Source organism: Carassius auratus, chromosome 13 (assembly GCF_003368295.1).
Source record: "Carassius auratus strain Wakin chromosome 13, ASM336829v1, whole genome shotgun sequence".
NCBI lineage: Eukaryota > Metazoa > Chordata > Actinopteri > Cypriniformes > Cyprinidae > Carassius > Carassius auratus.
Genome location: NC_039255.1, coordinates 2,287,873 through 2,299,946, shown reverse-complemented (window position 1 = coordinate 2,299,946; position 12,074 = coordinate 2,287,873). Strand labels below are relative to the sequence as shown.

The 12,074-nt window shown below is 37.2% G+C and overlaps 1 protein-coding gene across 1 annotated transcript; it reads right to left on the bottom strand.

The window, feature by feature from the left end:
• Nucleotides 1-4,361: 4,361 nt before the first annotated feature.
• LOC113112336 (cyclin-J-like) lies at nt 4,362-8,423 on the bottom strand. The gene is made up of 6 exons (XM_026277804.1): nt 8,336-8,423; nt 7,875-7,950; nt 6,745-6,955; nt 6,301-6,600; nt 6,046-6,205; nt 4,362-5,449 (listed from the first exon to the last, which is right to left on the bottom strand). Exons 2-6 carry the CDS (start codon nt 7,941-7,943, stop codon nt 5,107-5,109), a joined length of 1,083 nt encoding a protein of 360 aa, XP_026133589.1. The 5' UTR covers nt 7,944-7,950; nt 8,336-8,423; the 3' UTR covers nt 4,362-5,106.
• Between the last annotated feature and the right edge of the window lie 3,651 nt (nt 8,424-12,074).

Sequence of the window (12,074 nt, the reverse complement as noted above, 5' to 3'; positions counted from 1 at the left end):
AATCATTTGAGATCGGGGCTTCGGAGTTTGCAAAACATTTGATTCAGATCGAGACTCCGAAGCGCGTTTCGCGAATCATTTGAGATCAGGTCTTTCGAGCGGATTTGCAAAGCATTTGATTCTATCATGTAGGCTACTAGATCAAGTTTTAATAAAGAGAAAGCAGGTTTAAGGACAATTTTTTGTTAATAGCCTGTTAGTAATCCCACAGTCCATAGCATCAGTAACTGTATAATTTAGTAAGGGAAAATTAAAACAAAATAGGATGAGTTTCAATTTTTATTTTATTTATGTAGCAATGGTCATCTTAATCTCTGTGTAGTGTTCAGGGTATTTCAGGACCCTAAATTAAATTCAAATTCATCTAAATAACATGACACTTAATGACTTTACCAAAACAGAAATTGGGATGTCTGATTGTATATTAGTGTAATAAAATCACTCAGAATGCTCATATAGTGCTTTTGTTTAAAACTGTAATATTAAATGTTTTCCAGTAAATGGCAGAAATCTACCACTTAAGTACGGCAAATTTTTATATGACCATGTATGAAAGCAAGAAATGTAGATATACTTTAAAGTTAACTACATATTCATTTTGTATAAGCATTTCATATAAACAGGTAATAATGTTTTTTTCCAAAATGTAAGATTTAAACAAATTCCATATCAACTGTATAGTAAAAACATTAAAGGAAGTGATGTTACAATTCATGATTGTCTAGATATTGGTGTTTTTAATTTCACCTCTTAAAGCACTTTCTTTTATCAATGCAAATATCAGTATTAAACATTCTGGGATTAAAACATCGAAACATTATGCATTTGTAATTGCAGGTTAAATGCATTTATATCTTGCATTAAACAGCGTGTGTAAACATCTGTCGGGGTCTCTAGAGAGCGATGTGTAGAGGATTGAAACTTGAGCCAGAGGTTCTTCACCGCTATGACGAGACCTTTGACGTTAACGTTCTTCCATCTGGTCTCATCATCCACCCTGATGCTCCACACCTTGGTGCAGATGACAAAGTGGTGGACCCAAATGAAGAACCTCTCTGTGTCCTGGTAGAGGTTAAGTGCCCTGATGTGAAAGAAATCGGAGAGGCATCCCACGTTGAGTTTATTGGGGACCATGCAAAACTGAGAAAGAAACACACAATTGGCATTCCCCGGTCAGCTGATGGTTCCTGTCTTAGTTAACCTGGTGTGATCTTGTGACAAGTACAAGAGGTGACTTCCATGTGGAGAGGGTATGGAGAGATGATGAGCTGATCACAGAGATCACGGCTAAAGTTGTTGAATTCTACTTTGGCATATACATTCATTTTTTGCTAGGAAGGAAATAGGCATGAAAAATTTACCAACAAATGATGTTCCTGTTCTATAGTGAATGCAGTTCTATAGTGTTCTATTACAATAAAAACAGTTACCCCAATAAATCATGCTTCAATTAATTATATTTTATTGTTATTTATGTTATATTGTTGCAACATACCTACCCCAAACTAGAAAGATAGGAGGGGTTGGTGATTTCTGATGTGTTCAGAATCTGAAACGATATTGCAGATCATAAGTAAAAGTAAAGAGTTAGATTTTTATAAAAAAATTCCTGACTTAAATTTTCCCCCTAAAATCTAAGCATTAAATTCAGCGAGAAAAAGCACACTGAGAAGTATGTGAAAGATTATATGTATAATGTTGGTTAAAACCCTGGCTAAGAAGGTAACAAAAGCTTAAACTTACTGGAAGATAGCAAAATTTGCTTATCACAAAGCAGACAAGTTACTAGCAGGTGAAGAGAAGCATGATGTCACTAGCAGGTGTGTAGATGATGCTGATGTCACTAGCAGGTGTGTAGATGATGCTGATGTCACTAGCAGGTGTGTAGATGATGCTGATGTCACTAACAGGTGTGTAGATGATGCTGATGTCACTAGCAGGTGTGTAGATGATGCTGATGTCACTAGCAGGTGAGTAGATGATGCTGATGTCACTAGCAGGTGTGTAGATGATGCTGATGTCACTAGCAGGTGTGTAGATGATGCTGATGTCACTAGCAGGTGAGTAGATGATGCTGATGTCACTAGCAGGTGAGTAGATGATGGTGATGTCACTAGCAGGTGTGTAGATGATGGTGATGTCACTAGCAGGTGAGTAGATGATGCTGATGTCACTAGCAGGTGAGTAGATGATGGTGATGTCACTAGCAGGTGAGTAGATGATGGTGATGTCACTAGCAGGTGTTTTTTTCAGCTCCTTTATTTTTCCCATGCCTCAGCAAGAGCACTTAATTAACATAAAGCAAACAATAATACATGTATTATTTTGTGTTAAACATAACACTTTAATAAAAACAACTCATTAATTTGGAAAGTTGCTATCACATTTATGCAATAATATACAAGTTACTTAGAACATCAATTCAAAGTTAAATAACCTAAAACCATTATAAAATAATTTAAATTCTGCTTGTACAACAAATGTTTGTTCAACTGCTCGTATTTCCTACATTGTTGTGGATTTTATTGATAACTTTAAATGTCTTTTTTAATTCTGTGTGACTTCAGCCAGAAAGAGAGCAGTATAAAAGGGTGATGGCAAAAGTATAAAAACACCGCTTCACTAACCTGCTCGACTGTTAGCATAACTGCTACCATGTGCTACATTAAATGTATAACGTTACATCTAACAATACAAATAAAACATATATTATATATATTATACTATATTTGATTATTGTCTATATTTGCCGATAACTTTTAATATAAGTTATTGTTTAGTTAACACATTACACTCACCTGGGACTGGACGGCTGTTGTAATCGTGCTCCTCGACATTTACTGCTCTGCACCACAAACATCCCGTTTTGTCGCGTGATTTAACGTCTCCGCAACTTTTCCACGCAAACCTGGAAGGCACAGCCCACGGTGCGAGATCGACCGTACTCCGGTTGGACACTCATCCTCCGTGAAGTGCTTAGCACACACTACCTTTCGTCGGTGGGAAAACTATATGAAATGATAAATAGCTTACGTTTTTATTAAAACACAAAGGCACACTATACACATCTGAATACTTTTGGTCTCCGCCATTTTTCGGCAAGCGAATGAACGCTATAGCGGAAATCTGGGATTCGGAGCGAGTTCGCAAAACATTTGATTCAGATCGGGACTCCGAATCGCGTTTCGTGAATCATTTGATCGGGGCTTCGGAGCGAGTTTGCAAAACATTTGATTCAGATCGGGACTCCGAATCGCGTTTTGTGAATCATTTGATCGGGGCTTCGGAGCGAGTTTGCAAAACATTTGATTCAGATCGGGACTCCGAAGCGCGTTTCGCGAATCATTTGATCGGGGCTTCGGAGCGAGTTTGCAAAACATTTGATTCAGATCGGGACTCCGAATCGCGTTTTGTGAATCATTTGATCGGGGCATCGGAGCTTGCAAAACATTTGATTCAGATCGGGACTCCGAATCGCGTTTTGTGAATCATTTGATCGGGGCTTCGGAGCGAGTCTGCAAAACATTTGATTCAGATCGGGACTGCGAAGCGCGTTTCGCGAATCATTTGATCGGGGCTTCGGAGCTTGCAAAACATTTGATTCAGATCGGGACTCCGAACCGCGTTTCGTGAATCATTTGATCGGGGCATCGGAGCTTGCAAAACATTTGATTCAGATCGGGACTCCGAATCGCGTTTCGCGAATCATTTGATCGGGGCTTCGGAGCGAGTCTGCAAAACATTTGATTCAGATCGGGACTCCGAAGCGCGTTTCGCGAATCATTTGATCGGGGCTTCGGAGCGAGTCTGCAAAACATTTGATTCAGATCGGGACTCCGAAGCGCGTTTCGCGAATCATTTGATCGGGGCTTCGGAGCGAGTCTGCAAAACATTTGATTCAGATCGGGTCTTTCGAGCGGATTTGCAAAGCATTTGATTCTATCATGTAGGCTACTAGATCAAGTTTTAATGAAGAGAAAAGAGGTTTAGAGACAATTTTTTGTTAATAGCCTGTTAGTAATCCCACAGTCCATAGCATCAGTAACTGTATAATTTAGTAAGGGGAAATTAAAATTAAATAGGATGAGTTTCAATTTGTATTTTATTTATGTAGCACTGGTCATCTTAACCTCTGTGCAGTGTTCAGGGTATTTCAGGACCCTAAATTAAATTCTAATTAATCTAAATGACATGACACTTAATGACTTTACCAAAACAGATTGGTTAAGTCTTTATTTTTGGAGAATAATGTTGATCCAGTTTCATCAAAAGATGTTGATCCAGGAACATGTCTTATTTGACAAAAATCACAGCGACCCTCTCTCTATATATAATCATTATCAATTAAATTAAGGAGAATGCACATCTCAGCTTGTTTTAAAAACTTTTGTTGTTGTGGTGCTTTGTAATAATAATGGTGATGCTTTAAAAAAAAAAAACATAGTGAACGATGTGGTTGAGACAGAATTAATTAAACAAACAGCTTCATATGAGGATGTTTGTGTGAATCTGAGAAGTGTGAACTTTAATCATGAACATACAAACCTCAGGGGAAAATTCCAACACCCAAACCAAAAACTAGCTACAACAGAAATGTTGCATTTTTATTAAAAAATACACAAACAAACACTGTAACAAAGTGCATTTTATAAGGTTACAAGACAACAATAGTCTGCATTCAATGAGGTAGAGCAAAATAACACCTGCTTGTGCTAGTAAAAAACACATTCTTTTCTTATACAACGTTACTTTGAACTCCAATGATGTCTTCATTTATGAAAGATGGCCCTAAATAATAATACTGGAGTAAACTTAATACAACAAATGAAACACCACAAGGCAGCATTCAGTGGGTAATGCACAACAGCACTAGAATATTGCAGATCTCAGATTACCCCACACCTCATGAACGTTACAGTGATTTAAATTAACTAGCTTTCACCCCAATCATGTAAATTAAAAAGGATTCAGAATTCAGCAGCTGAAGTGGTTTGATTCAAGTAACATTTAAGAGCAGTGTGCTTGATTTATGGTGTTTGCAATCCCACAATTGCACACTTGATTACAAACAGTGCAAACGGTCTGATGCTTTTCTGTCCGGTTTCATCACCTGTCGAAGCAGGGAGCGGCGCAGGGGTACAGCGGGTTCATCTGGTAAGCTCTGCCTGGTATGTTGACCTTAGCATCCATGCTCTGTGTCTGTGTGAGCCCATGCACAGGTGCCGTGGAGACCTGCATTGAGGCCGTATGTGTCAGATATGTCGCAGGACCTTGAGAAGACACTACCAGCGGCTGGCAGCTCTGCTGCATGTATTGTGTGTTCGGCCGCTGCATGTACTGATGCAAGGACACGCTCGGTCCCTGGACGGGATACATCATCTGTGCAGGCTGAGCACTCGGCTGTGGGCATTTCTGTTTGTTTGCTTCCTTTACGTCACTGTCATGAGCACTGAGAAAGAGATGATGTCCATGTTTGTAGTGTACACTTAACCATTCAACTAGAACACATTATTTTCAGTTTGAGTGCTTAAAGTGAAACCGAACGCAACTAGCTGAAATAAAGTTGTATTGTATTTTATTTCAAGTAACAAAAAAAAATGCTGAAATGCATTCAGTAAAGTTGCATATGCATCAATTCAAGTTGCAATCTGAAATGTTTCTATACATATGCATCAGTACAGTTGCACTTCTTTTACTACATGCTTTCATTAAAAATGTAAATACAACTTAGTGTAAATGCATGCATTTATATCTTTACTGTATGCAAGTAAATTAAACTTTATTGATGCATACGTATACAAACTTCAGAATGGATGCATATGCAATTTTACTGAATAAATGTAAATACAACTTGAATGCTTATGCAACTTTACTGAATGCATGTAAATGCAAATTGAACACATTCAGTAAAGTTGTATATGCATCTATTCATGTTGCATTTACATGTATTCATTAAAGTTGTACATGCACACATTCAAACTTTATTTACATGCATTCAATTTAGATGGTTTTTGTTTTAGGACAACAACTCTGGGTGAAACTCACAGTAGAAGTCTCTCCACGCAGGGCAGCAGCTGCTCCCAGGTGTACGCTGACAGACGCTGGAGGCGCGGAGGCCAGGTCAGGGACAAATGCAGAATTACCCGTGAGGAGGCCACACACGCCGCAGCAACCAGGGACGGGACGAATCGCAGAAATGCATGGTCTTGAAGGAGAAAAATGTATTAATTTTCCATTAATAAAAAATAACAAAAACATTCAACAGTTGAAAATGCACTGCATTTGAATTAAACTCCGCACCTTGTAAAGAGACCTCTAGGAAGTAGTCAGCATATTTGGACATGTACTGCATGGTCTTCTCCATGCATACCATCGGCCAGCCGTCATGCAGGTCCATCTCATTCACGGCGACCGGCAGGTAGTACTCGATGAAGTGAGCAGCTGTGGGGAGATACAGGTTCCACTGAAACGTCTCGAGGAGCAGCAGCTCCATGTGCAGGAGACCCTGTTTGGTCAGAACTAGGTTCATAGAGCTCATGCAGCCCAGACTGTTCAGGGTCTCCAGCTTCGGGACGCGGTCTTCTCTCTCCTCAAACTTACCTGGATTAAAAACATTGGTTGCTGAGTGGTTATGGCACAATGTTCTGTGGTGTGCTTTGTGCATCATTCACAATAAGAGCAGGAATTATGCAAATTTTCTGGTGATGTTACAGTCATGATCAATAATGGGAGTTTGACTCTTACTGGCCAAAAGCAAGCAGGACAGTGCAACCATGTGAAGCTGCTGTACTGAGATGTCATAGCGGTCCATGAACAGGTCCAGCAGGTAAACAGCCAAGTGTCTGGCCGCAGGGCACAGCTTGAACCGATTGCAGACTATAGCAATAAGGTCTGCGAAATATCGTCTAAGACTCAGCTGTGGAGACTGTCCTTTGTACACAGGCAAGCACAGCTCCTGAGGACATCAAGTGAGACAACCACACTGCAGTAAAAATATTTTATAATACTGATATATGCAATAATCACTTTAAGTTGCACATGCATGCAATAGCCAAGGAAAGTTGCATATGCATGCACTGAAGTTGCATTTACATGAATTCAGAAGTTGCATATGCAATACGTTAAGTTGCATTATCATGAATTCAGTAAAGTTGTAAATGTAACCTCAATGCATGCATATGCAAAATTAGTAAATTCATGTGAATGCAACTTAATGCTTGCATATGCGATTTAACTTTATTCATTGAAATGTAGTAGCCGTAGACTAATGGTTAGAGAGTCGGACTTGTAACCTGAAAGTCGCAGGTTTGAGTCTCAGGTCCAGCAGGAATTGTCACGGTGGGGATTGAATAACCAGCACTCACTAGCACCTTCAGTACTGAGGTAAGACCCTAGTATGTGTGTGTGTGTGTGTGTGTGTGTACTAGGATGGGTTAAATGCAGAGCACAAATTCAGAGTATGGGTCACCATACTTGGCCACATGTCACTTCACCTGCACCTTCACCTGTAAATGCAACTTGAATGCATGCATATGCATGAATTCAAATTAATTTACAAGAATTCAGAACTGTTACATCTGCATGAATGCACTACTCTTGCATAATATACATCCATTCATGTTGCCCTTACATATCTTTTGTAAAGTTGCATGAATTCTGTAAAGTTGTAAATGCATGCATTCAAGTTGTATTTACATAAATTCAGTTATGTAAATGAATGCATGCATAACATTATAAAAAACAAATAGACACTTCCACTACTATGACAATTATGTAATTATAGATTTGTGCACGGTTCATTTGCGCAAACATGCATGACATCATGACACATGGTAAGTGGCACCAAATAGCAACATAATAACAGGAATACAAACTTTGTAACGCAGCGCCTGATGGATGTCCTCTGCAAGTTCCCCTTTCCACCACTGACCCTCCAGCTCCATTGGGCTCCTGGAATATATGAGGTATGAAGATCAGATCAGCTTCATTGAGCCACAAACACCTCAGTCCATCCCAACACAAAACAAAACTCCAGAAACAATCAGCACTGATGACGGTGAGACCGCTGAAGGTCTTGATTGGTCCAATACACTTCTTCTCAATCAGGAGGAGAAGATCATTCTCAATGTGCACAACAGTTATCGGGTCAAACCAAGCAATGCAGATCACAGGCAACATAACAAGAACCAATGAACGGAATCACATTCTAGCATGAATAAACCTACTGTAAACCAAAGAGGCAAGTGAAATACAGAATAGCGCTACGAGCGTAACTTTAAAAGGGGAAAAGCAGACGATAAAACCTTTCAGTGTTTTAAATTAGTAGAGAACTCACCCCACACAAGGACGCCTGCATGCAGACAGAACAAACTGACTCAGATAATCAAAGTGTGAATCAAAGCAAAGTTTGCACTCTGTGTTCACGAACAAAGTAACAATTCACACTACACTCTTAGCCCATTGACACTCTTAGCCAATCAAAAGGCGCCTTACAATCACAGCGCGCAACCAATCAGAATGAAGCTTTCATCAGCTTCATCACAACAAAACGCGAAACTTTAACAGAGCTGGAGTCAATGAGCTACTAATCACAAAATTGCATTGAAAAAAAGAGCTGGGAACAACTCTTTTTCAGAAACACAATTTTGAGTAATAGCTGCTTGTAAAGGAACACCTTTTAACCCAAATAACTGAGCTTGCTATAACACGATTTCACCACTAGAGGCCACCCTCTCCTCAATAATGATCCCAGCATTAAGAAACACTACCTAACTTCTGCTTATTCCTATATTATTACCCCTGTTTAAAAAAAACAACAACAGCAAATTCGTATTGATTACTGTATTGTTTCATGTGTTTTGTTATGTGTATTTCATTAAAGCATTTAAAGAAAAGATTTACTTGGCCATAAAATTGCAACCATAAAGACATTATATGTGTTTTATACATTAGAAGCAGGACTGTTCTATAGAGCAGGAGTATAATTACAAACTGTCTATTTAATCGAAACCCAGAAGTGATGGTATTAAGTTAATTTACACCAAACTGAAATTTTCTACAGGATGGAAATGGGAGGAAATCCTTGTTTACTTAATTGGGCAACTGCTTTTATTCAGAAGGGCACACAATTAGCAAAAAACTAAAGCAATTTACAAGAAAGACATTATCACCAGTATCACAAATACTATTGAATTTCACATATATTATTATTATTATTATTCTTATATATTTTTTTGCTTTTAAATGTACGAACAATATAAGTTCATTTTTGATTTAAAAAAGGATATAACATATTCATTTTTTTTTTATTTTTTATTTTATGAGGGACATTTTAATATAGTTTGGTATAGTTATATATGCACTATTTATTTTGGCCCCATGGCCCTCGGTCAAGTTAGATTTTTGATCCTTTGTATTAAACGGTTTGGCACCTCTGATTTAAATGATAAATATTTTATCAATATGATATTTAAATGGTTGTTTTTTTTAAATGCACCTTTTCTCCCTCTCAATATTGTATCATCCTCAATTGTGCACAGTTAATTTCCATTTTAATTTGACTTTTTAGATCACAAGTTTAGTTTTCTCTTGTTTTTCTTCTTTTCTCACATTCTCATTCATGTAAAAGAGTGTGTAACAAAGTCTCAGCAGATAAGAGCTGTGTGCCTCTATATGGTCGTTATAAACAGTGCTGAATGGTGTGTGTGGAAAGAGGAAGCACATGCTGTCTTCTTAGAGCTGTACTTTTCAAATCTGTTGCATTTGCATTAATAAAAGAAAGCTTGTTTCAGAAACTGAAAGCATACAGCTAGGCATTAATGCATCGATGCAATGCATGAAATTTAGACAATGCAATTAGACATTAGTATGATGTGGCATGCAGGTAATCCGTTCTTTTCATGGTTTGAGCTGCTGTTGTCCCCGGATTGAACTGTCATGGCTGCCGCGCGCTGTTGACTGATTCTGGTTGGACAGGAGGCGGAAAAGCGCTGTAAGTCTGATCGCCTTCGACACTTTTACATGCACTTAAATGCGTTACCACATATGCACTACATAAACTTCGCCTTTGAAGGAGAACTATAGTTGTATAAGTGGAAACGCAATGTCGCGCGCGCATAATGGCATGCAAAATATAGCAGTTCGAAACATGTTTGTTGGTCAACTTTACATAAGCAAGACTGCATAGTTGCTAAAGTAATTCATTGCATCGCATTGCATTTTACATTGCACTGCATTAAGTTTGTTCTTAAACGTTTGTAAAACTTTATAACACGTTCATTGCATTGTGACACTGAACCACAGGTGCAGACTGATTGAAACGTTACTTTATTTAACTTGCTTAGTAGATGCTAGCGGATTATATTTGATGAATCACTTAGCTACATTTTATGTCTGTTTAGTTTCATCGTCGGTATGCATGTGTGAAACTATTAAACACTGATGTAGTAAAACTATGATTATAAAGCAATACAATGCCATTGTATAGTGATGGTAATTCACATTAAAGTATCATGGGGTTTAAAGACATTACGATGGAATTTACAAAGTATTTCAAAGAAAAGATTACCGTGGTATTACCATGGTACATATTCAGAAACCATTAATACTGAGGTCTGAGTCGTTTATTTGTTACACATTTGTTGCATAAGCAGTCAATTGCTTTAAACCAACCTCTAAAACAGAAAGTGGTCATAAGAATAAAGTTAAGGAATGATGGTTAAAATCTAAACAGATTACAAAAGGAGGGCTATGTGTCTGAGTGAACATAATACATGTAAGCAAAAAATATACTAGCATGAAAAAAATGATGGTAATAGTACAGAGTATTGAATGCACACTTAAATGTATGTTAATTCAAGCATACTGAATTTTATTAATTGAACTGAATTGTAATAAAGATGTTGTAGTGTGGTTTAAGGTTATATGAATATAACATTTCAAAGAACGCCAGCGGCATAAACACTAGTTAATAATTCAGTTTAATGTCATTAGATAGCTTACACAGCATGCATTACAATATTTACTCAAAATTACAAGAGAAAATGTAATAAGTTCTCACAAAACATATTTTTTTTTATCTTGCTTTCGGTATAAGTAGGCTATCTAAATTTTCTTAAATCAAGAAACATTTATTTAAGAGGCAAAATGACTTAAGGATCTAAAATTAAGAAAGTTTTTATACTTAAAAAAATATTTGTTATCGGGGTCAGGAAAATAAACCTATCTAGCATTCATGTCTCGTTTTTGTATAAATGTCTAAATATTCGTAAGTCGTTACATTTGCTTGAGAGGCAAAATGACTTAAGATTTAAAGACTTAAAATTGTATCAAAGATAAGTGAGTTTATGCTTAAAAAACAAACAAACATTCAAACAATAATTGTATCAGAGGGGTCAGGAAAAACTTAATTCAAAGGCGAAACAATATTATTTTTTTCCTACACCACTAACAGATATTTTGTCTTGTTTTAAGCATAAATTCACTTAATTTTGATACATTTTTCAGAAAAAAAGACTTCTTACTCAGTATTTTGTCTTGTTTTCAGTATAACTGTCTTTTGTATAGTATAATAATCTCTCAAAAGTAAACGTGTTTATGCTTAGCACAAGAAGATATCTCTGCCAATGGAGTAAGAAAGAAAACAGGATTATTTTTCCTTATTTAAAGCATTCACTTATTTTTTTATACATTTTTCAGAAAGCATGATTTAAATTCTTAAGTAATTTTCCTTCTCGAGTAAATATGTCTTGATTTAAGATTGTTTAGATATTTATAATGGAAAACAAAACATAAAAACCAAGTTCAAATCATTTTTACAGTGTATCGCTCATACAGTACTGTAACCAGAAACATTGGTGCAAATATAAAGAGGTTGGTTATTAATTACGATGTTACCTTTTTTGTATTGATTATTGAGTTTTGAGCATGATTTATCTAAAAGCTCAAATTTCCCTTGTCTTGTATAGGGCTCAGTATGAATGGGGTCAAAGCCAACCCTGATGCTCAGGTTGGGAATGAAACGAGGGACACTTGGCATAAACGCCTACGTCTCAGGAAGACCTCTTTTTCATTCC